The sequence below is a fragment of the Parus major genome, chromosome 4 (genome assembly GCF_001522545.3).
Source record: "Parus major isolate Abel chromosome 4, Parus_major1.1, whole genome shotgun sequence".
Lineage (NCBI taxonomy): Eukaryota > Metazoa > Chordata > Aves > Passeriformes > Paridae > Parus > Parus major.
The window spans coordinates 44,183,953-44,210,665 of record NC_031771.1 but is presented as its reverse complement, the minus strand read 5'-3'; the positions used below and the strand labels follow the sequence as shown (position 1 = coordinate 44,210,665).

The 26,713-nt window shown below is 39.2% G+C and overlaps 1 protein-coding gene across 1 annotated transcript in view; it reads right to left on the bottom strand.

The window, feature by feature from the left end:
* Positions 1 to 3,839, bottom strand: part of GABRG1 (gamma-aminobutyric acid type A receptor subunit gamma1) — a 63,157-nt gene extending 59,318 nt beyond the window's left edge. Inside the window, exon 1 of the mRNA XM_015625764.2 lies at positions 3,583 to 3,839. Within this exon, the coding sequence (XP_015481250.1) occupies positions 3,583 to 3,674 (92 nt within the window). The 5' untranslated portion in view covers positions 3,675 to 3,839. The remainder of the gene's footprint in view (positions 1 to 3,582) is intronic.
* Positions 3,840 to 26,713: the final 22,874 nt, after the last annotated feature.

Sequence of the window (26,713 nt, the reverse complement as noted above, 5' to 3'; positions counted from 1 at the left end):
ATGGACATGATCAATTTAAGATGCAGTGCAAGAAAGAGTTATGCAGGTAATTCAAAAAGTGCTGCTCTTTTCTATCATAAATGGTACTACAAAAATGGTATTTGAGATGATCACTTTTGGTTTTCTGTGAATTCAACATACATGACTCTTAGTTTACATATATGATAGCCCAAACAAAGCTTTCAAACAGTGCTTCTACCTAGTCCATTCAAGTGCTCCTACCTACTAGGTGTTCTGTTCAACCCAGATTTGCACAATTCTTCAAAAGCTTCAGAGAAAAATCACCTATTCCCCTGATCCCCTAGTAATCTACTCTGTAGACAGACTTAACGTATTTAGAAAAAGAAGCTGAAGAAGAGCAACAAGTGCTCACCTGTAACCTTTTCTGTCCAGCTCAAAAAGGCTTGAATTTGTGCCAAAGGTCCATTTTTTAATATCAGACATATTTAACAAACAGAAAGTTAAAAGTAAATGAAAATTTGTTCCAATTTCCTGGGAGAAATAATTTTTTATTTAACAGACTGACATAGTTTGAAGGTTTCCTTGAAATCACTGTAAGAAGATTATGTGCAAAGAATATAAGTATTTCTCAATATTTATGTCTCTTTAAACTTTATACTAACAAAAGAAAATATTAACAAACTTTCAATAAAATAAACTGTATCTTAAACCACTGGGACTGCTGAAAACAAGTTCTTTGTTGTCACATCATGAACAAAGCACACAAGAGTTAGGATAATAATGAATAAACATCACAGATATTCAAATGAAACAGTAAATCACTATTATCAAGCACTAAGAAACCAACATTGTTATGACAGGCTTAACTCTGATCCGGGAGTTTATATGAGAAGTAGGCTGTATTATATATCTTCCTAACAGATACTTTGAAAAGAAAATATTAGTTGGCATTTGTACCTGCTGACAGTTGCATTTCAATAGAGCATTTATAATTGCTTTTAAAACATCAGATTACAAAACGAAAGGGAAGATATGGCCAAAATTAAGTTAAGCTTACAATATGCTTTAAGGCATGCTGACCAGCACATACCATTTAAAGAAATATAAATTAGAAGAAATGTTACTGTTATGGTGCACCTCTATGGCTGGAACTAAGAAAATAACATTAATTATATTGTCAGTTCTTATGCTCTGCCTATCAATTATCTGTTTATTTGAATTCAACAAGAATAATGGGTTTGCCAAACATTTAGGGCTGCAGTGACTGCTGGGTAAGTACTCTTTCCCTGCACACATCTTGTAGAAAGGCTCACAGCCCAATTTCTGCTACAAAAGAGATATCTGCTATTGACAAAAGTAGTCCTTCAAAATACCAACCCATCAAATTAAATCAAGTGCATTGGCCATTCTGATCTGTTAGTGCTGAAGATGATGAACTGGGAGTAAACAACTGCTTTATGGGAGAGAGTTCCCACACTTTGATGTGGAAAGTTTGGTGTAATGTCATGGAACTGCTTTTGGGGCAGTATCTTAAAAGAATAAACTCTTGGTTGGGCTCAACCTCCAGTGCCCTTGCATAAGCTTTAGCTCCATTCATTACAGCTGAAGCAACTTTACTCATACTCAGCACAAAGTACTTTGTGTATACATGCATACTAAAAATGATGCCATTTGCATCCTTTTAAAAGTATGTGTTGAAAAGGCAGACTGGCTCCTGCAAGACAGTTTTAGAAAAACTGGCAGAGTTGGTGCAGCCTGGTCTATTCTTGAGAAAAAACATTACTCCTGTGTTTTAGTTTGAGCTTCAAGGGAAATCTTGGGCTGAAAATATAGAGAGGCATCCAAAGAAGCAGAAAAATAGTATTTCCATCATACTTTGTGGCAGTCTGTTAAGGAGCACCAGACTGAGCTCCCCACAAACACCCATGAATTGCAATGCACTACATACCAGAGAATCATGATCTGCAACACATGTCCATTTCAGGTCACTTTAAGAAAGAGAGAAAAAGGGGTGGGGGGGGGGGGGATGGAAATCTTTCAAACCATTTTTCCATGTAGCCTCTGAAAAAAAGTCAAGGCTGAAAATAGTTGATTCAGATACATGGATATTCATACCAAAGGTTCTCTTTTATCTGAGATGTCCTGGAACACAGAACAAAACAATGAATGTAAGTTACCTCTTTTTCTCACTTCTTATCAACTTATTTATAAATAGTAATGTTAATGAGATGCATACATAATAATCTACATCTAGTTTTATAATCCTAATCACAGTCTGAAAAACAAGCAAAATAAATTGGTTTTTTTAAGCTAGTCCTCCTCCTTTGTAACTAAGTCTTTGAACTGATAAATTAGCATGCATATTCTTTTCTCTCAAACCACTTGATAATTTCTTTCACACCTGAGGTACACTATGATCATTAAGAAACATTCTGAAGATGCACAGCTGCACTGGTATCATTTTCATCAATGCCTTTGAAAAAATATTTCCATAATTTATCAAGGTTTTAAAAGATGCAGGTTAAGAAAAGTATAATCAGTGGTGTTTCTACTAGGATAACACAGCAGCTTTCTGAAGATGAGAGATGTGATGAGAACATACCCCACACAGAGAGATAAATCATCATTTAGTATGGGGAAGGGGACAAGAGTATGACAGACTTTAAAAAAATGTTTAATAGCATTTTTCCTTATTTTTTTTTTTGCCAGCCTTTACACTTTACATTTTTATATCCTCTAGAATGATAACATTGTCTTTCATTTAAAAGAAACACACACTGAGCAACAGTCAAATACCCTTTATTTATACCTAAAGTGCTACTTTGTGAATTTCCTGAGTGTAACCTGTGGAATGGTGCACATTAGCTCTGCGTTATTAAGGGAGTTGAATTATCACATTGCTTTTCGTTGTTATGGGTACTAACAACATACGTACACAGCTGTACCAAACTGTTGTTTCTTCAGAGGTCTGCAGCTCAATTTTCCAACTCTCCCTTAAAACGCGCGTTTCCAACTTCTGGGACTTGAGCAGCTGCCCTGCTCCATCCCACTCGTGAGCGCGATCCCCTCCCGAGCGCCGCAGGGGCCGGAGCGGGAGCCGGGGCGGTGCTGGAGGCCGGGCACAGGTCCCGCTGTGGCGGAGGGGCCCCGCAGCACCAGCGGCACAGCGGCAGCGCCAGCCGCGCTCCTGCCCCTCTCTCTCCCCGCAGCCGCCGCCGGGGACGGGCGGCACGGCTCGGGGAGCTCCGTGCGCCGGGCCATCCTCGGCACGGGGGGGACCTTTCCCAGCACCGAGCCGAGCCTGGACTCACAACCCGCCCAGCGAACAAGTGGGATGCGGCTGAAGTTTTACTTTGCCGGCGCCGGCTCCCGCCGCAGCCGCCCGCGGGAGCCACAGCGGCAGCACCGACACCTATTTTGGTTGAAGTTTCGCGGCGCAACACGCCGCCTCCCCTGCCCCCTGCCCCTGCCCCCTGCCCCTGCCCCTGCCCCTGCCCCCGGCCCCTGCCCCTGCCCCTGCCCCTGCCCCTGCCCCCGGCCGGAGCGCCCAGCCCAGGCTGGGGAGCGATGCGCAGGTAGCGAGTGGCGGCGGGGGCAGTGCGGGGTGCCCGCCGTACTCACCCGCTCCCCAGCCGCACGGTCAGCAGCAGCAGCAGCAGCCGGGCCCCGCGGCGGCGGATCCAGCGGGGCGCGGGCCCCCCCCATGCATCCATGAGCCTGAAGGCGCTCTCCCTTGCCCGAGTTTTCTCTGGAGAGGCTGGGAAATAGCGACCCTACCAATCCCACCACCCCCCGGCACACGGCAGGAAGAGGGAGGGGAGGGGAAGGGGGGAAAAAAATAAAATAAAACACCCAAACAGGTAGAAACCCACTCTGCAAGGACGGAGCAAGTCGCCCAATAGGCTCATCAGGTTGCTTCATAAATTATCCTAAAAACTGCTGGACGAATCAATCCCTAGCAGAGGTGGAGCCTCCTTTACTAGAAGGGAAACATGCCTGGGAGAAAGGGTGGCATTGATTTGGTGTTTTTCTCCAAAGAGGGAAATGGAATAGACTTTATATATGTATACATATAAATATAAATAGGCGAAATGTATAAAATGCTAAATATATGTTTAAAGCTGCACATATGCATTTAAATATTTCTATTTTTGAAGCTACTCAGAGGGCGACTCTCCGAGAGGCAGCCGGTCCACCGTGCCGAGCGGAGACCCGCAGCCGGGAGCAGGAGCGCCGGGGGATGTGCGCGGACACCCTCGGGCACTGCGCGTCTCTACGTCTGGCAGGATGGAGATTTTGAGGGGGGCGGCCCTAGCAGCAGAGAAGGGGGCATCCGCCATCCCCTCGTTCGTCCCCCGGAGAGGGAGCACACCCCTCCAGCCGCAGTCCCCAGAGCCGTGCTGGAGGCAGGCAGGCGGACGCGCAAGGGCAGCCGCGGGAATTGCGCGGCGCAGGCTCGGCGGCTGCAGGCGGCTCTGCGCGGCCGCGGAGCGCCCCGGGGGCGGCGGGGGGAGGCAGACGATGCGCGGTGCCGCGCCGGGAAATGCGCCAGGGCGTGCGAAACGCCAGGCTACGGCGTTTTATCTTATTTTTTCCTTCTTGGCTCCTCTCGGCTGCTCCCTCCTCCTGGTCTCTCTCGAGAGACGTAGGCGGGAAAGTAGCCAGACATGCCCCCCAGCAACCCCTCACACACACACACACACCCATACACACACACACTCTCACACACACACACACACACCCATACACACATTCACACACACACACACACACAACCCGAGGCAGCAAAAGCACCGCGGCAGCGGCGGGGACCAGAGTTCCGCCCTCGCAGCCTTTGACCGGCCTTGGGCAACGCTGGGCACGTCCCGGAGGGACCAGCGCTAAGATAACGCGCATCTCTTCTCTCGGCTTCAGGCTGTCACCAACCAAAATCCCTGGCCCCGGAGATGCCCTTGTTTGCAGCTCTCTATAGGGCACTTACGGAGTAACCTGTGCACAGAGCTCTCGGTGGAAGTAGCAAACCGTTTCACAGTCATCATCATCATCCTCATTCGAGTCAAGTTGTCACTGTACAGAAATGTAAATAATCACCCATCCAGTGGTTATTCCTATGAAAGGCAATGTTTTGTCTTCTTTACGCATCATCATCATCTGGTTATTATTTTATATATACAGTTTACTGCTTTAATGGTTAAAGAAGCTCACCATGCTTCAGAGAGCTGCAGTACATTAAATGAAAATTCAGCGACTTGAAAATTAATATCCAGACCTGGGGGTACTAGCAGACGGTAAAGGCACATATTACTGCGTGACCTGAGGTCTCTTCACTGGTGGATTAACACAGCAGGCAGCATCCTAGCGTGGTGGCAAAGGCATGAGCTCAGAGGAGAGCACACGCATTCATTACAAAGTGCAGAAGCAGCTCCTCTGCTGCAGCTGGTGGCACTAGCTCCAAGAAGCAGGATTGCTGTCCCCCTCAGCAAGGCAATGAGCACAGCCCACCCCCAAGTCCCTTTCTCTCTGGGAAGTCCCTCTGCCCTGAAAATGGCCATGGTCCTTAGGTTTATTATAAATTGATCTGTCAAATTGACTGCGTTTTGCAAAATATGCAATGCATGCCTATGTCTTTGCATTCTGATGTTTATGGAATCATTAAAGCTCTTTACCCGTCTATAAAATTCCACCCTGACACTAAAAGATATGCAATTAAAGTGACTACTGTGAAAATTTGACATAAGAAGTTTAAATACACTTACAGGATTCCAAGACATCTTCTTTCTACATGAGCAGTTTGGAGCATCTATTCAAAAATCTTAATTTCACCCCTGTGTAGATCCAGCAGCTTGCTAGCAGTGAAAGAGTGAAGATCACAGCTAAAATAATATGTAGCATGAATAGTGAGAAATAGAAATTTTCATTTGATTTCAGGGTTGAGATCACTAAGGCACATAGAAGTACTATTTAAAAAAAAATTAAAGTAAAATTTAAATTATTTTTAAATTTAAAATAAAAAGCAGCATCAATGATGTTTCTCAAATGACATGAAACTAAGGATGACATCAGGACAAGCTGCTTTCAGGTAGTCCCAAATCTGAATTTTTCTTGTACTTTCATGTAAACAATAGAAATGCATCCCTCTAAAAACTAGAGAAGAAATTATTCCATGATTAAGTAAAACACTAGATGGGAAACAGGTATAAAAGTTTTGAAAAGCAAACAGGGAACAGAAAATAGCAAAAACATCTTTTACTTTTTCTCAGAAGAAAACATGAAGGGAAAGAAATTAACTCAGATGGTCTGTATTCCTAACAAAAATAAAAGAAGCAATAAATGGAAATTGCAAAATAAAAAAGGAAATATCAAGGAAAACCTGGGGAAATTGCCTAGCTGGGTGTCAAAAGAAGGAGATTATTATACAGGACAATACACAATTAGATATACTAATACTACAATATACTACAATACACTAAAAGATAGTGAGTTAGTTACTAAGGCCTGTAGATATTTCTCTTCTGCTTGGTACTGGCAGAGCTAACCTAAAAACAGTATTTAAATTCCCAGTTAAAAACACCTTCTGATGCTGGAAGTAAGATCATCTTTTGAAAAAACCCACCAAGGTGAAGAAAGGAGTCAATCTTAACACTTCAGAACTGCTAGACATCATTTCAGAAACATCAAATTGACCAAAGTTAAGCAAAACTGTAGGATTCAAATCACTGCTGTTATTAAGGAGGAACAAGCCAGAATGGCTTCTGCAAAAAACCATGTCTCTGTCTTCTTCAGTCATATTTAATGAGTCTATCAATAGAAGAACAGAGCTTCATAATTCACTGTCTTTCAAAAGCATTTTAAGTCTATCAGGAATTTGTTAAAGTAGCTGAATAGTTCTGGAGTCAGTAGGAAAGTAAGGCCATCTTTCAGAAACTACTTGAGACTACTGTCAGCAATTATATTTCCATGTTAAAAAGTTGAGTTCTTACAGATCTATTCTTGAGATTATTGCATTTAACTGATTACTTACTGCACTAATGGTTTCAGAGAGAAGAAATACAAAAATTTGCAGATGAGAGTTTCAGATTGGTGAAGTCTATAGAAAAAAATTGAATATATAGTTAAATCATCACAGTATGGAATATAAATTATAAGATGGGAAGTGATAACATGCTGACAAATGAAAAAAAGAAAAATAATTCATGGGTTGAATCTGGTAAAGATTGTAAGTACCTAAATGTAAAATCACATCTCAGTTGTCAGCTCTGCTACTGCCTAGCAGTGGAAAATCCAGAGAAGACATGTAGTCAGACTTAACTGAAATTTCTCCAGGACTGTAGAGGAGTACCAACACAAACTGCAAGAACACTTATTTGAGCAGTTCAGCACCTAAATGGTCCTGCCCAAGCTCACTGGAAAATTTTCTCTACTCTTCACATTTAAGGAGTGCAAGATAGGATAATCCCAAGTAAAAGGCCTCTAAAACACAGCCAGGCTAGATCACCAGTTCTTTAATTTCTTAAAAATGTAATTATTAATTTGGATTCCACAGTAATATACCTCATCTCATGCACTATAAAAGGAGCAAAGGCACTTAGCACAAGCTCTTGATTCGCAGTCTGGAAGCCACCTATTCAACCACAAGGTACCTACAATCTGTGATTAATCTAAAAGGACATAGAAGAGATTTTTCATGCTTAAAACTGAAATCCAAATAGAGGGAGGATGAAAAAATCTGCCACGTTAATATAAAAAGAGCAAATATCACTGTATTTTTCACCTGGGAGGCTTCACACTTAGTATTGAAGAACATTTTGGTTCTTCACAATTCAATTGCTCAGGACCACAGAGAAACTTTAAAACACTCATATTTAATTTTGCATAGCTGACATCCTACATCTGCTGTATTTCTCTTGGATACTGCTACTTCCCTGACAGGAACATATGAGAATTGATGCCAGATTTGTTTGCCTGAATACCATTTTGAGCACATAAGAGCTTTGAAAACCTAGACTTAGTGGATGGCCCATCTTCATTCACTGTGCTTGAGGGAAGTTAATGGCTCTCATGTGGTTCTGCAAGGAGCACTTACCCTGCTGAGAGCAAAGTTATCCAGCATGTGGAGATGGAAGAACAAATTATTATGGTTTTCTGTCCTCCAAAAAAAAAAGCATATAGAACAGCAAGAGCTCAAGGATCACTGCAGTCATGTCTTCAAAAGGATAAGTTTACATAGCAATATTTTCACAAAATTGCATATGTAGACCTTAATTGTGTATTCACAAAACAATTTCCTGTGTGCACCTCACAACTTTTGATTTATAGAATCAGAGAACATTTTAGGTTGGAAAAGACCTTTAAGGGTAATCTAGTCCAATCTCCCTGTCATGGGCAGGGACAATTTCAAAAAGTACACACATGTCATTTGTGTGCTTACATTTGAGTAAACACAAACATAATAACAGAGTCACAAGCATGGTATTTAAAGCCCGTAACCCAAATGAAAACAGTTCTATTCTTCTTACAGAAGTTCAGAAAATGTGGTTTTAAATATACATCATCATGGTTAATCCTACTTGAATGTTTAATATAAATTAAAAAAGCTATCTTAAAGAGCATAGTAGCACAGTGCTACAATAAATGTAAAAACATCTCAAAAATAAAGAAAACTAATGCAAACATTTTGGTACTGGTCTATTTAAAAGGGGCTTTAAACTTGAGGGTGGTGGATATCCACAAGAGGAGAACAGAAAGATGCAGAAATGTAGCTTCAGTGCAGCTTTTATCCTGTGATTTGAATCACAAAATAATTGCTTTCAGTGAAACAATCAACATCTTAATAGAAAATAAATTATAAAATTCTCACTTTTCATAACTAAATACTATTTTAATTAGTATTTCATCTCCAATATATTGATTTAACTGCTCACTCACATTACTCATTAAAATGATTACTAACACACACACATCTTTAGCTGCACTTAAAAATTAGGCAAGGGAAGTAATCTCAAGTAGAGAAAAACTGATGAAGAAAGAAGACTGCACCTATCTTTTCATCCAGGGGAAGTGTTACAGCATATAAGATGATATTCCTTTACATTTTGAATGTTATACTTCCTCTCCATTTAAGTGAGGGTGAAATGAAAAACAAATTGAAGTGTAGACAGGTCTATGGTAACCAGGCTGTAGTGCTTAGGTACAGAAAGATGACTTCAAACCACAAACATCCCCTGGGTCTGCCACTATTGCTTTTCACTCGCCTTTCAATTATTTTCAACATGAGCCAGCAAAAAGCAAATAAATACATTTTGATCTTTCCTGTTTCACAAGGCAGAAGTGCACAGTCCCTAACTCTTCTTCACCCTAAGAGCACAATTTTAACTTTGCTTCTCCCTTACCTATCAGACATTTTCCCAGTAAACAGAGACTAGGACCCTGTATTTCTCAGGAGCCTGGATTTACCATCTCTCAAGACACATCCTCGAGGGCAGCTGACTTTGGTAGGGAACATGGTGACTGGTGAGAGGTGGGGTACTCCAAGTGTGAGGCACATGTACGTGCAGACAAGGCAAGGAGTCTTACAGGGGACTAGCACACCAAGGTGCACTCTAGTTACTTTAGGAAGTTGAATCCAGCTTTGATAGACCCCAAGTCATGTGCAGGAGATAAGCACTAGTCAAACTCTTCTCCAGTCTGTGCTCCATTTTCCCTGTCAAGGGAGTGACACAGTTCAATCCGGTAGATCCCTGTGGCACAAATGTACAGGGATTGCATGGTTTACATTGGCACTTCAATGCAAATGAGGAGGGTTCAATTCAAAAGTGGGCCATGAGGCACATGAGGATGATTGCAGCATCTTTCTGGATGTGCTTACCAGGACTGCTGGAATATACTGTGCTCCAGCACTAATGGGTCTTCTGTCTATGGAACTAGATTGGTGCTACTATAAAGTAAATCCCTTCCAAACCACGCTTGCTGTGGCTGCTGGGTTCTCAGTACCAACAGATTGTCTCTGAAGATCTGCTTCTATTTCACTCCAGTATTTGCCAAAGCCACAGTGAATTGTTAGAGGACTAGGACCCTGGCATGGATCATGGCAAAACAGCGTGCCAATGTATGTTTGATGTATCTTCACCCAAACTTTGAAATCCCATAGCAAAGAAATCTTTTCTTTTTGCTGCTTCCTCTTGTCTCCAGCTACAATGAAAATTCACTTCAAATGGTTAAGAATAAAAATAATTTCACATCTTATAGGATGCTCTCAGGAGAATACTATTTGATTATCTGTCTGGTCTTATTTTGTTAGAGGCTAACAGGGCAGCTGTTCTACCTGACTTCTGTGAGCACTTACTGTTCCAGCCAGATCAGGAGGACAAAGACATGTGAAAATGAAAAATAATGGGGCAGGCAAAGACCGTGGTCTGTACTTTTTCCAGTTTCAAAAAGATTCGGCTGATACTTGGCTCAGCCTTTGTTGAAAGTTGAAAGTGGCTTTTCAGTATACCCTATCCTGAGCAATCCTCCTTAGAGTATAAGTTTTTTAATCTGCAAAGCACAAGAGATAAAAAGGCTGGTCTGTCTGATAATTGGAAAACATTTTCTCCAGAATGACAATTTAAACTCTTGGTAACAGTATCCCATAGCAAATCTAAAGGAAGGGTGAAATCATTCTGTCCAGAACATTAGCACTCTGTCTGCAATATATTATGACTCTTGCTGAACTTCTGCAATTACTATTAATTGACCTCTAGTCTCTCAATTCTAACAAAAGTCTCAGATATTTAGAGATTTCTTTTTGGTATATTAGATTGTATTTTGCTTCCTTTTCCAGTCTATAAAGTTGAACTTAATTTGTCCTTTTGCATCTCCATTTTTCTTAAGATCCTTTTTCCATCTTCCAATTATTGGTTACTATGCTACACTTTGAGAAACAAAATTGGTTTAATAAACCAATTCAACACATCACAGCCGTAAGTATCTCCTGTGTTTACTAGAGAAATAAACAGAGATCTGGCTGAGCTTCAGATTATTATATTTGTTATTGAATATTCACTACACAATCAGATAGAACTGTCCTACAATATACCTTGGTGTAAACTCAGTTGTCAGGTCAATAGATTTATTTATATTTGTAGGTGTGGGTCAGAATACATCATGTAAGATCAGAATTTCTCCCAAGTTTAATTACTGAAGGAAAACTAGTCTATTATGACAGGTCCTCACTGGACTGTATAAGGTAAATACTGTTGATTATCAAAAATAATTTGTGGATAATATCAACATGAGCATTATTATATATAAATTTATATATATTTATGTTATATATAAATATAAACATTCAACAGCACTGGGATATCATGGAGGTTAAAGAATATATGCATATCCCACTGTGTCATAATGCAGAAGTCTGCCAATATCTTAAATACATATTCCATGGTATGTTTTCAAAACTATTTCAGTGCATCCTCAGTATGAAAGTGCTTTGATTTTTATATTTTTTTAAATATGCCCCAAAAAAGAATAATTTTCTCTCTCAAACAATACCAGAAAATAGGACTAGAAGACCCTTAGTCTTAGGTCTGCTGCTCCTAGAGAAACTCTTTTTTCCGTGGTTGTCTTTAATCACCAACTTGCATATTCTAGCATTTGCATATGATGAAAATTCATTATTCTAGCATGAAAAAAATATGTTGCTGTGCAGAGATAATTTTAGTGAATAACAGAGAAATCAACTATTTTTGAAAGTGGACAAATTTTCCTATGGTTTATCATATGCTCTAAGGAAGGCCATTATCAGTTATGACTATCAATACCAATTCACCCTTTTGATTGGAGACTGATGAAATAGCTGCTTTGGTTTGCATTATTGATGACTATTCTTAAGAATGATCCTTCTCTGGAGTAAATCAACCATTCCTTTGAAAGCATCTCCTAAAATAATACCACTGACAAGACTGGTGATACTTATATTATCTTCTGCTTCAGCTGTGTTGCAAATGACACTCTGTATATCAGAGTCTTTGATTTCCCTAATAGCTGTTAAAAGCATTGCATGTTTTTGTGAAGCTTCACCTCAGTGATCACACTGTATTAACCATGTAAAACAGCTTTATATAAGCTCATAAATTTATTTTAAGTCTTATAAAAATCATTCTGATTTAGTCTGATTAATGAAATAAAATGTAATTTAATTTTCTCATCAGTTTTGTTTCGTATCTCCTTTACTTTAAAATATTTATATTAAACTACTAATATTTTTTTTCTCATTGAATTATCATTAGCTCCTGGAAAAATGTTGTCCACCCAGACACACACTTCTACTTTTTAGAAAGTATTGCAAAGGCTGCAGTAAGTTAATAGTTGCCAGTCTCAGTGTGCCACAGGCTTATGACAAGTGTAGAGCAGAAGGTGCCATTTGTGCAGAGTTTGTCCTAGAGCTGAGGAATTTCCATGATCTATCTTCCATATATCTTTATCATAGCATGCAGTTTTGGGCACCACAATATAAAAAAGATATAAAGCTATTAGAGAACATCAAAGCACGGCCATGAGGATGATGAAGGGTCTGGAGAGGAAACCATATGAGGTCACTTGGTCTGTTCAGTCTGGAGGAGACTGAGGGAAGATCTCATTGCGGCCTACAGCTTCCTCACAGGAGGAGGGGCAGGATCTCTTCTCTGTGGTGACCAGTGACAGGACCTGAAGCTGAGTCAGGGGAAAATTAGCTCAGCTAACAGGAAAAGGTTCTTCACCCAGAGGATGGTGGGCACTGCAACAGGCTCCCCAGGCAAGTGGTCACAGCACCAGCCTGACAGAGTTCAAGAAGTGTTTGACCAATTCTCTCAGGCACATGGCACTTTTGGGGATGCCCTCTGCATGGCCAGGAGTTGGACTCGATGATCCTTGTGGGTCCCTTCCAACTCAATATTCTATAACAGTTCCTACTTCCTTCCAGATCAATACCAGGATCTGGATGCCTATTTACAGCAGAATTTGCAGTTCTTCCTGCATCACAATGTTTCTGCTACACAAAGATTATTTTCATTATAGGACTATACCCCTACTTCCATTTTTCCAACTTGAACCTTTTTCACCCCAGAGATTTTTCAAAGTAGCCACTGTAGTATCAGAGACTTTGTATAATTTCTTATACTACCTCATTAAATTTCTGAGCTAGTTGCACCAAGTCCACTTAGTCTAAAGTGTAGGGTTTGAATGGAAAATCATATGAAAAGACAAAAAAAAAGAAAGGAAGATATAAAGGCAGCCGTTCTTTTTGGTGTTGTCATTCTGCAGAGCCTGTGTTCATCATGAACCTTGCTTGGCTTTGCTTATTCCATAAATTTCTTCCAGTAGATAGTTACATTTTCATCTGATAAAGTCCTGCCTCCAGTTTTGACATTTATAGCCTGATTGTGAGCATTACCTGAAGTCCAGCTGTGCTCTTTTGGGAAATCATGGCAAGAATGGGAGGCTTTTGTTTTTCTCATCTTTGTTGTAGCCCCACATACTGGGTTAATAAGTAAATAGGATATGCCCCTTGTAATAAATGATTGTTTATTAGGAATGGTATTCTCCAATTCAGCATTCTCACTAAATCCACATACTGCTTCCCTTCCCACCCCCATCATGGGCTAAGAACAATTTATTGGAAACAGTAAGGAGATGAGAAAGCAAACAGTAACAGCAACAAGAAAAACAACAAAAGGCATAAGAAAAACAAACAATTTCCATGGAAAGCTCCCACCTATAAACAAATACCAGACCACTCCATCCACCACAGTTTACTCAAGCAGGAGGATCCCCTTCTCCTGGGAAGAGAGAGTCCCTTTCCCCTGGGGCAACAAGGTGATGTGGTATCAAAACACTTCTGGCCCTGGCCATGCCCCCTCCCAGCTACTGCAAAAATTTAACCCCATCCTGGCCAGACCCAAGACATGAATGTCGCACCAATGGAAAACACATATTCCTGCTGCCTCTTGGCTTTGGGTCACAGTCACAGCCAAGCAGCAAGCCCAGATAAAGTGATTCATACCTGTACAAAAAACAGGGATTGCCAGAGCCTACTGAAAATGCAAAATACTCCTGAGCAGCAGTGGTGTAGTCCCCTGTCAAATTTGGTACCACAGAACTGTTTTGTTATGGTGATTAAACACTAATTGTCTTTAAGAATGAAAGCAACTTGCACTTTCAGGATGATGGAGACTTTTTCTAGCAGTAAGTATTCTGGATGGAACCTCATGTGAATTTGTTAATCAGGAGCACCTATTTCTTGTTTGGACTCAGAATAAGCTGCCTATTCCCAAGTGTACAGCTCTTCAAGACTTGTAACAACTTGTGACCCAACACACTGCAACTGTTGAGGACAGATGAGTTAATAATCCTGTTCAAGCCACTGATGATTAAGAATTTATTGAAAATAAATCCAAATACTAAAGTTCATCTAAAAAGAGTTTGTATAATATAAAATGGCAGGATGTGTTATTAGATGCACCTAATGTCATCTTACCTTACATCTGTTAATGGTTGGTTATTTTTATTATTATTATTATTATTATTATTATTATTGTTGTTGTTGTTGTTGTTGTTGTTGTTGTTGTTGTTGCTGTTTAGAGGTGTTTCAAGATAGCACAATAAGCTTTATCCCTTAAGAGTGCAATGCTCCCTGAAATAATGTCAAATTTTCCTTTGAGAAGCAGTCTGGTAAAAAAAAAAAAATCACTATTCTGAAACAGTCTCGCTTTTGTAATCTATATCTAGGAAAAAAAAAAGTAAAGTTTTTAAAAGTCATCTGTATAGTTTACTGGTATGTGTGTTTGGAAAGCAAAGTGCTTAAGTCAAAGTTATAGATTATCTTCAGGCTGGCACAACTTTACCTCAGTAATATCAATGTCTACAAATTGAAAGATGCTTCTGAGATCAGGAAAATTTGTTTCAGTAACCAAGTGCTAATCTAAAATTGAATTGTATGTATTATCCAAAATTATTCAAGCTACCACATTTCTTTATTAACACATATGCCTTAGCACTCTGTTGCAGTGGTCCTGTTCTCTCAGCTCTAAGTACAGAGTCATGACTGCACTGCTGGAGTGCTTCTGGAATGAATGGGTCAGAAAAAGTAGTCACTTCAATGCACACAAGCACTACTCCCACATTGTAAATTGTGGTGCTGCCTTTTAACAGTAATTTTCCTATAGAGTAAGAGAAAATCATATTGCCAGCACCCTCAGTACCCTCAGGTGAATTCCATGCAGCCCCATAGATTTGTGTCCGAGTAGAAGCCCAGGTCACTAACTACTTCCTTCTGGGTTGTAGGAGATCCTTGTCCCCTTTCTACCAACTGAGAAAGATGGTTTTCCTGAGGATAACTGGCCTTTCTGTTAAAGACTGAGGTAAAGAAGGCATTAAGTACGTCATCCTTGCTGATGGCATACCTAAGTACCTCATGTCTTTTCCTCATCCTTGTGACAGTGTTGCCCTCCACATCCAATAAAAAATGTAGATATTCATTTTCCCTTCTTTTGTGGTTAATATATTTATAATACCATTTTTTATTATCTTTCACAGCAGTGGCCAGATTGAGTTCTAGCTGAGCTTTTGTCTTTCTAATTTTCTCTCTACATGACCTAGCAACATCCTTGTACTCTTCCTGGGTTGCCTGCCCCTTCTTCCAAAGGTCATAAATTCTCCTTTTTTCCCTTGAGTTCCAGCAAAAGCCCTCTGTTCAGCCAGGCCAGTCTTCCACAATGGTTTGTGTTTCAGCACATAGGGACAGCCTGCTCCTGCACCTTTAAGATCTCCTTTTCTAAGTATGTCCCACCTTCCCGGATCTCTTTGTTGTTAATGTCTGTTTCCCAAAGGACTCTCTGAACCAGAGCCCTGAACAGGCCAATGACCACCCTGTGGAAGTATAGAGGTTTTGCTGACCACTTTTCTTACTTCAAAAATTAGGCGCTCTCTTATTTCATGGTCCCTGTGTCCAATACAGCCTCCAGCCACCACATCTCCCACCAGCCTTTCTCTGCTATTAGACAGCAGGTCTAATGGGGTCCTGCCCCAGCTGGGTCATTCACCAGCTGTGTCAGGAAATTACCTTCTACACACTCCAGGAACCTCCTAGGCTGCCTCCTCTCCTCTGTGTTGAGTTTCCAGAAGACTTCCAGCACATAAAAGTCCCTTACAAGAACAAGGGCTAGAAATCATGAAACATCAGCCAGCCACTCACAGAATACTTCACCTGCCTCTTCACCCTGGTAGTTTATAACAGATTCCCACCAGGACATCTGCATTGTTAACCTTCCCCCGATTCTTTCCCATAAACACTCAATTCTGTGATTACCATCACTGAAATAGTACACAATTAAAACATTTCCTAACATACAAGGTACACCACCAGCTCTCCTTCCTTGCCTGTCCCTTCTGAAGAGCATGTAGCTATCCATTGCAGCACTCCACTCATGACCTATTTCCACTTTAGTCCTTTATCCTTGGCTACAGAAACATTTATGGCCCTCATATCTCTAAATAATGGTGACTTTTCAATAACTTTTGTCTTGCTTTAAATTTCAGATTTCTGCTTTTATGTGGGTTCCCAAACTATTGCTTGGGCTTGCAGGCCTGGAACCTTATGTTGCATGCAGATTCTTCATCCTTACCCCCATATAGCTCTACCACGCAGGATAGCAGAAACACATCTGTTGTATCAATTTATGTCTTTTTGGAGGGAAACAAATGTAAGATACCCTATTAGAGCAGCTGAAATAGCTGGAGAAAGCATACAAACTTGCAAGTACACCATGTCTTCACCAAGTCTGAAAAAGCTGTGAAAAATTCCAAGCAAAGCAGAGATTAAGTGCAGTTGCTTTGTATTTACCACGGTATGCAAAACATAAATGGATTGAATCAACAAGTTTTTGACCAGAATTAAATCATGGTTATAATAACAACAAGCTGGAATCAGTGAGTTAGAATTAGCACCCCAGTCCTACCTACCAATGAATTTTTTACATGCAATGCACTCCAAAGGAATTACTCCACAGTTAATCCTACACAGTTTTGACAATGTGCAAAGTGCACTAAGGATTTGAGTTCAGCTGTTCAAATCTGCCCTTAGCTCTAGAAGCTACTAACTCATACTGACAAGTCATAAACAGCAAAAGTAACACACTGTAAACTTTTTTAAATTGCTACTCCATTCCTAGTGACTAAATTCCTCCTCTGGTAAAGCAATTTCCATAGCAGTGATACTGCCATAACTAATAGGCATTAATAACAAGTAATTACCAAAACATATCAGTACACAAATAGGTGTGCCCTTACAGAGAGCATTCCTTTTTGTGACATGAACCCTTGAGTTACCCTTAAATGAGGCTGTGCACTTGACTGGATTTGCTAATATAATGTTACAGTACTGGGAAAGAACAGCTTTTGAAGAAAAAAAAGACTTTTGAAGAAATTGGTCTCCAAAAATTCAAGAACAAGATGCAGAATGGGCCTTAAAAGTGTAAGAGCAGTATGGGAAGAGAACTCTTAGGACTGCAGACCAGGGTAGTACTGGATGTAGAGGTAACAAAGGCAGCAAAAGTTAAGTATCCAAGACATGGAAAACACTATATATACTAAAACCCAATGATAACATGGAAATTTCAGACCAGTGAAGAAAGAGCAAATAAGTTTGTTACCAAACACATAAATATCACACCAAGTGAAACCAGAAATGATGAGGAGGAAGTCCTACTATAACCATCATTTTCCTGTCAGTGAAGCACCTCAGATGCTAGATCTACAGTACAGCTATTCTTCCCTATTATATTCTGCTTAATTGTAACTCCATCTATCTACTGACCCAGGAAAATAGAGGGGTGTGAAAAAGAGACTAGGAAATCTGTGTTCAACAATTTTATTTTAAATGGGAAATTGTTGTAATTTACTAATTTCAACTGTATGTGCTAGCATCATTGTAGTTAGATTAAAATAATATTGTGATTAGATTTCTAATACTTTAGTTGGACTAACTATAAATTCCTGAGTTTGAATGAGGTATGTGTTTCAATAGCCCAGACACACTACACAAAGCATTTGGTCTTCTACCTTATCCTTAATTGTAATTTGAATGCACTGATCTTTAAAGTTATGTATCATATCTCATGTATTATTTATTCTTCCTTACGTATTCATCCAATGTAATGATAGACAAATTAATAGGACAGCTTTTCTTTTAACAAAAGGCTGTGCATATATGAAGGCACATACTGTGAGTAGGTATATTTCATCACTTTTGATGCCACGGCAATCAGAATGGGAACAGTGGGAATTCTGCCACAGGCTGTCCTAGGACTCCTGACTCTCTGGAAACAAGCAGGGATAGGGTAAGGCCACAAGCTACAGCAAGGGAGGGACACAAGCCTTCACAGCACTAGCTAGCTGCCAGCACTGAGGGTAGGTCCCAAATCACACTATTTTCCAAATGACATGCTAAACCCTGAAGCCCTGTGTCAGACACAAAGGAGTTACCCATATCCTCAGTTCACTCATACAGACACCGTTTGACTTCCTGTCCATCTCTGGAATGCCTGCACGCTCCAGCTGCTGCAAGTGCTGAAGAATATGTAATCCCATCTTGGTGCAAGCCTGGCTGGATGTTTTGTCTTTTCCACTCACAGTTCCTCTTGAAATGTTCCTGTAAAACACCTGAGATCAAACTCTTCCCTTTGCACAGAAAGTCCTACTTTCTCCTGTCTGCAGAAGACTTCTATCTAAAATTACAACATTTCTGAGACCTTTCTGTGAGGAAATCGCACTGAAAGAATGTTCCTTATGTCTTTGATATTTGTTTGAGTATAATTATAATTTTTCACTAATAGAGGCATACTACATAAAACAAGCATTTATAAATTAGTGATAAATGTTAATGAAATGAACTTTTGAAATCCCATATGAAAATCATAGCAAGTCAGACCAATACAGACTTACTAAAAAACAAACAACTTTGTATACCACAACACTTATTTTAATAATATATAGCAGCCTCCCTTGAATACATAACCCTTTCAAAAGCCCTTTCCAGAGAATTCATGTCATTTTACCTCTCTGATGTGTCTGACTCCTTTGCACAGTTCTTAAATAATCTGCATCCTAACATAAATCAATAATTTTTAACGAGAATATCTTCAGGAAATTTCTTTCAAAAGGAGTAACACAGTAGCTTGTGATTAAATATTGCAAATTATTAATGTGTTTGTTACTTTCCCCATTCTGAATTGCCTAAGCATAATGTTTAATTTTTTTCCCTTTATCTACTTTGCAGACATTTTTTCTACTTCAAAATACTCTCTTAGCCATAAAGAATCAAAGACCTATAAAAGCTGACTTTAAGTGGTATCCTGAAATCCCTTAGGGATGATCCAGCATTCAGCAGATTAAAGTAGCAGTTCTTTAAGACTAAAATGACATCTAAGTGTGAAAAGTCCTTTTAGGAAAAAAATAACTCCTGGATTCTGTAGTAGACAAATAAGTATTTTAAAAGACAGCTCTTGCAGAGCAAAGTCACTACCTGGGTATGAATCTATGTCTCAAGCCATTTTTCTACACTGAATGAAAGTGTCTGGGATAAGAAAAGCTGCTTGTGCTCCCTTATCGTTTACAGTACCCAGCACTGGGTTTAGCTAATGCTTAGTCATCTCCCAACTCCACCTGTTGCTGTGTAAAGGCCTCTCTAATGGAAAACAAACCATTCTCACTTAAAATTAATTGCAAAGTTACCAGCTGGGCTTTAAACATAATATCTTGAAGATGCTGTGATGACTGAATATTGTGCAGCAGCCCCAACATTCCAACAAAACAACTGTTTGCAGACAATGAGCTAGAAATGTTATTTTGCCAATAAATATAAAATGATAGTGCCAATGAAAACACAACTAAAATTCAAGCAAGTAGTGTAGGTAAATTTACTAACATCAGGACATTAGTACATTTATTAACAATACAAACATGTAACAGAACTGAGGAATTATGTTTGTGACACAGTACCCCTGCAATTATTCTTCCATGGCTGCAGTACAAGCAGGAGGGCACTGCATGCTCCTAAGAGGTTTATAATCTTGGAGGAAAGAGCCTCTTGGGTTAGCAAAAGCTTCATAAATCTCAAAATCAAACTTAAGAAGAGGTGTCTGAGGAAATGAGACTTTGAGGTTGACCTTTCTTTGCTATTATTTCTAGAGAAGGAAGTGATAGGACCATTTCACTCTTCCTCCTCAGACAAGAAAGTACAGAAGTGTTCTTTGTGCATGCAAAATAAGTGGGAAGAATTCTTGTGAGGCAAGGTAAAGGGCAAACAAGATAAAATTATTTTTCATGCAATTCATACTAACTGAACTGGGAATGGAAATACTGAAGGAAAGAAAATTGTAAAACTCTGAGCTGTACTTTATCAAGAGCTACAATGTGATCTGCTTTAAGAGAATTCCCTGGAGATCAGTCCAATATGCAAGAATTATTTTACACTCCCACACAATGTTTCAGTAATAATTTGAGACACCATGCAAGTTGGAAGAGGTAGAAAATATCTTAAATAAATTTAAGTTAAATACCCCTTATAAGAATATTGTGAGTTTATTGAGCCATGAAGTTCCTTTAGGGATATTTAACACTTGTTACAATTCTAATTTTCTCCCACATTATTCCAATACTTAAATAATCTCACTTGCCTCTCAATGGAAAAAATACAGCAAGCTACTTCACCAAAATACACCAAGTAAAGTGATTGCTTGCATCTGATGCATCTAGAGGGAATTTTATTCCCAAAAGTGCTTCTAAGGCACCTGGCTATATTATTAACACAACAAATGTGTTCCATCATTTTTATTATAGAGTGCTAATGTGGGATTTTCTGGGAATGAATAAAGGTTTGAATTGTCTCTAGGCCCTTTCTGAGCAAATTTTGGTTTCTGTAGGAAAAAATATCTAATGATATGGATCTTCTTGACCCAACTGCATGTTTTCTTTCATGTCTTGGTAAGTTCTCCCACTGTCTCCAGCAAACTCACTGTAATCCATGTATTTTTGGATAGTTGTTGCTATTTCATCTTACTCAAGCCCTCTCTTCTGCTGCAAAAGGAGGGGTCACACTACCCTGCATCCCGTCCTGCACAGGTTAAGTCAGTTTGCAAGGGAAGGAGAGGAGACAGCAAACACCCTGGCAGCTGGCAGTTCCCTCCCTGCCCTTGCTGCCCTTCAGGAAAGGAGGCTCACCTGCTGTTTGCACCCATCTGCAGCTCCAAAAACCTCTGAGAATCCTCTCCCTGAGCCAGTGGCTGAGCCAGCCTACAGGAACCAGGCAGAATTTCTCAGATGATTCAGAAAAGCTAAGGAAAGGATTATGGCTTTACATATATTATAAATGCTTACGCCTTCATACCTTCAAACCATCTGCAGAGGGTATTATATAGTTGAGGTTTGCCTGTTGTTTTGCCTGACTTCTCTCTGACGCATGCAGAAGTCTCCGTAAACAAAAATGTTACTTCCCCAGAGTCCTGTGCCTCAGGAATAAGAGGTGCATTGAATCTAATCTTCCTTGGGCTTGAGGGGAGATAGGGGACTCAGAAATGCTCTTGTAAGCTCTCATACTTTTACAGAAAGAAACATGAGGTGCTGTATTGAATACAAGGAAAAATTAATCTCACTAAGAGGGAATTCACTAGAATGAAACATGCCAGGAAAACACCACCAAAATCTAATAGAAAACAACCCCCCAAACACAAAATGAATGGAATTTAAGCAAATTATTTTCAGAAAAGTTTGAAGGTATAAAAAATTGGGAAAGTTTGATCCTAAAGAAACATTCTTTTCAACTAAACTAAAGAAAAATTCAGTGGGATGAACTGTGTTAGGAAAAAACAAAAGCAAACAGAAACCCCTAAACCAAATGGAATCTGAACAAAACGGTTTTGTAAAAAGGTAATCTTCCTCAAATGTTCAGTGAGTTTCCTTTGAAAAAATACAAGCTGAATACCTCTCTGTTTGTCTGACTTTCTGCTATGAGAAAAAAAGCACAAAACTAAAATATTTTTCTTTTGATAAACCCCTCCTTGCCTTGTGCATGAATTACAAAGAGTTGAAACACAATAACAACTGCCTTTATCTTGAGCATGTCACCTTGAGAGGTAAGGGAGACACTTTAAGTAGAGGAAGATTTTCTAAAACCCATCTGCAACACGAGCTCCCTATTATGTATGAAGTCAAATCTGCTACAGCCCCCTCTTCCAAAATCTCAATGGGATAGCTTCCAAATAAAAAACACATCTAAGTATTAATGTTTTGGGGAAGAAAACAGTATAGAAGAAGAGAAACTCACAAAAAGTGTTTTTTTCATTAATTCTAAAAAAATCTGCACTTCTTTCTTATGCAGGCCTCTATCAGAGGGAAACATGCCCAGGTTGGAGCTGCACATCTGCACCTTCATATGCCTGAGGCAAGATATTAAGTCAAGGGTCTTTTTATTCAGAGATTGTATTAGGATGTGAGTCACCTCAAAATATTGCCTGTTGAAAATAGCAGTAACTTTTCCTAAACACTTATGTACTAATTTTAAATTATTCACAAATAGTACAGGTACTGATATTCATATTCTGATGCTTTCTGTGTCAGATAACTTTGAGTTACTCCCCAATTATCTAACTAATGACAATTACCTAGACTGTGTTTCTGACTCACAATGAGGGAAATAGTCCATGAAATGAAAATACATACTCCTATCCCACAAAACATTTATTGAAATCCAGGTGCCTGTTAAATATTTTTATTCTTTAAAGAGTATTACACAGTTGCATGAGCAGGTGAGATGGAAAACTTATACAGGTTTTCTCAGTATTTTTCTAAATATCAAGGATGATTACTTCAGAAGTTGTCCTTAAAGAACCAGTGATCTCTCTTATGGAAGACTTATCTCACTTATTTTTATTACAGGTGCTCCCTGTGAATGAGAGACTTAGTTTTTATGCTTGTGTATATAATGTGCTTTGTGCAATCTACATTTTTAACCCTAATCTAAGACTTTACTGAAACGACCATATTTCTAGCTTGGCAAGAAATATGTCTGTTGTGCTTTTTGCTGAACTGCTTTTTAAAACAGATGTATCGATAAATCATGTTCTTTTATGGTGTCAGATTTTCTGAAGTGCAAAAGAAAATAACAAACATCAATTCTTTAAAGGTAAGTCAGACTGGGAGGCAGTTTGGATTAGAAACACAAATGTTTTCTAAGATTTTAATTTTAAAATCCCTTCAAAATATTCATGCATACAAATAATATGCCAAATTGCCAAGATATTTTCTGTAATTTGCTACAAAAATAGTGTGAGTCATTATCCTGAAGTATTCTACTTGAACAATTTCTCTCCTTCCAATTATTTCTCAATTAAAGTAATTATTTTTTTAGATGCTTTGCATATCTCATTTTCTTTTAATCCCTGTGGTACTGTTCTACACAACAGATGTGTTATAGCTTCTTGCTCTTTAAAATAAACCATTTGGTGGGGGTGGGGAGAGAATGGTGCATGGGGTAAGAGAATTCACTGAGATACCATGTCAAAGGGCTGCTAAACAGATACCCAGGTTATTTTATGGCCCCAACATTTCTTTATATTTTAAAAGCTTTTATGCAAAATGGCAAACTATAAAAAATAATGGTCCTTGAAGGTTAGATAATGCCTTCAGGCTTAACTGCTGGCATTGATCCCGGATTAGGTAGTTTGAAAACAATTCTTATTAAAACATCTATGGAAAGTCATTCTCTTTGCTGCCACAAGACCCTGCTATGGACCAGTCCAATGGGAGGACGGAGCACTGGCCTCACCTGTCTGCATGCCATTGTGCTTCCTTTAGGACTGCAATTAAGCTTATGAAAGAGCTGGTCAGATAGCAGACAACTATGGACCTTCCACTGGTGCAGCTGTACCAGGAGAGGGTGAGCACCAGAGATATATAGAGCATGAGACTCTCATTCAACTCATGCAGAGCAGACCTGCCCTCACAGCCCACCAGGCAGGAAAGTGCTTTTGAAGAGGTCCATTAATCTAAACAGGATTACCTGAGGAAAGACACCACCATATGGGCAAGAGGGCAATTCAGAGGTGACACAAGTACCAAGGAGTTTTGCTTCAACAGAATCCCATTCTGCATTTGGGTCACTGCACCATTAACAAATGTGGGTTACCTAGGGCCTTCCCTAGGGAACAGGATGGTATTCTGTTCACTGCTGCTCCATGATGGGGAGCCTCTGAAGTTCAGAAAGGTGGGAATACCACCCACACCAGGCTCCTTCAACCTGGGAGGGCTTGCTCTGCAATACAAGCAAAGGTCTGAGCTAAAAAGACACCAGGTGAAGCATTAGTACTTAATAATGTTTGATTGGATCTTTTCTCTAAATGAAATTTAATGTGTAGACTATTAAAAATGGGAGCATCACATATATCATAAGGTCAGGTACTCACCAGGTCAAAAATGCTTACTTCCTTGTGCCACTCCAGCCCTCTTGTTTGCTTGCAATAGAATGCTGCACTTAATTTCCTACTCAAATGCTATGGTTTTCTTCAAGGAACAGACAGGAAGCAGACTTCATCATCTCAGTGGTAATTCTTTCTAATGCAGATACATAATTATGATATGCCATGACCCACTGCCCTACTGAAGAAATCTTTAGGCAGATAGGCTTTTGTTTCAGATTTTACATATGGTCTTACATTTTAGAAATTCTAATCAATAAATGAACTTTCAAATTAAACCATTAGCCATTGTGAATAATATATTTATCATCTACTAATCAGAGATTCGGAACTTATAAGATTCCTTCACCATGGATCAAAATTAATTCTGATGAAGGACACTTACAAATGTTCTGAACAGTAGTATTAGTCTGTGATTGCAACACTTAGCACGATGAAAAAAAGTTAACTGTAACTGAAAAATGGAATTCAATGCAAGTATATAATAATTGGTGCTTGAGCAGGTGTAAGGGATTCAGGAATATTTACTGCAGTGAGAAATTAAATGCTGACACATATAGAAAAAAATAAATGTCAGAAGTAATAATTCTATGTGGAAAGGGAATAGTTTAATCATCTTTATTAAAAACAAAAATCCTCTCAATAAAACCAGGTAGAAACTCTGGGTGGAAAAAAAAGATCTGCAATGGGAGTTAGTGAGGGAAATCAAGCTGAGACATATTTCTTGTCATAACACAAATCTACTGCTAAAATTAACAAAATATTATATGCTCATACCAGATTCTCATTTCATTGTGGTTATTCATTTATCATTGATTATCACGATTTCATCAACACTGAAATAATTACAACAATATTGATATGTGCATCATGCTCAAAGGTCTTGAAAGTTTTGCCATTATTATAATTTGTCAACAAAGCAATTACACTTCAGACATAAATACTTAGGCTTTAACAACAAGTGTGATGTGTGAGTAGTGAGAAAAACAATAACTTTAAGTAGTCATCTCTTTATGACATTGTGATTAGCTCACAATAAATAGAAATTGTCTTGTTGCCATTAACTGTCCACAGAAATGAAAGGACAATTTCAACATTTTCATTGTGAAAATGGAGAATGCAGAGCAGGAAAAACGTTGATTCAGTTGCAGCATCTTAGCATTAAAAGGACTGTTTCATGCACTTTTAGAGTCATAAATGAAAGATACCAAAACTTTTATAAGAGACCTAGTCATTCAATGCAGAAGAAATTACTAAAGTGATGAAACAAATGAAAAGTCTTCTCATACACTGGTTTTCTGTGATGGGCAAAAGAGTTGTCCTTACCCACACCAAAATGGGCCTACAATTCTAGCATGTGTTGTACCATGGGAAAAAGTCCTTATTAAAGGGCAGGTGCTTGTACTGTTAATATGAGTTATAGCTGTATAACTTTAAAAGGTACTTTTAAATAAGTCCTTCCTTGCCTTACAACCTTCAAAATTCAGTTCTTTTGGATTCATTATAGTGTAGCACTGCATAAATCTCAGTTGGCTCTTATCTTATGATTTCCTCTTTCCCATCTCCTAAGCACTAAAGTTAAAAATATGTATTTGTAGCCTAGCAGAGGAAACAAACCCTCTTCCATGCTCAAATTACTTAAATTGTCTTAATTGGAGTACCAATTAAATGATTAACTGATTTTTCCACAACACACTAAAATGGCACTTCTCAGAAGTGATCTATTGAGTCAGATTGTCTGCAGATTCAGGGAATGCTGTATCTTTTGATGTTGAGCTTACACTTCAGAGGCTTTCTTTGTAGCTGCAAGAAACAGAAACTGTTGTTCTGAGGCAAAATGAGACATCAGCATACAAGGTAAGAAAGGGGGCAATGGCAAAGGGTTGCCTACTGTGTTGTCTTTTGTGGGAATGCAAGAGATACAGCTAATTTTTCCTAATCTCCTTAATGTAGGAAAAAGGCATCTGCAGAATCAGAAAAAATCCTAGCACCCTAACAGTAATGTTATACTACCAGTCCTGCTGGAAAACATACATTCCTTGATACCAGACTTTCACCTGTAATGTCACACACATGGAGTTCAATGGGTCTGCTGTCTGTAAGATTTGACATTTGAAAATGTTTTCCAAGACTATTTGTTTCATTACAAAGACACCAATCAAGAATTAAGGTAAAAATGACCTGTAGGTCACCTGATCCTCCTTCTACCCCTCTTTGAAGGTGGGAGTAATATTTGCTTTCTTCCCATCCTCAGACTTTTA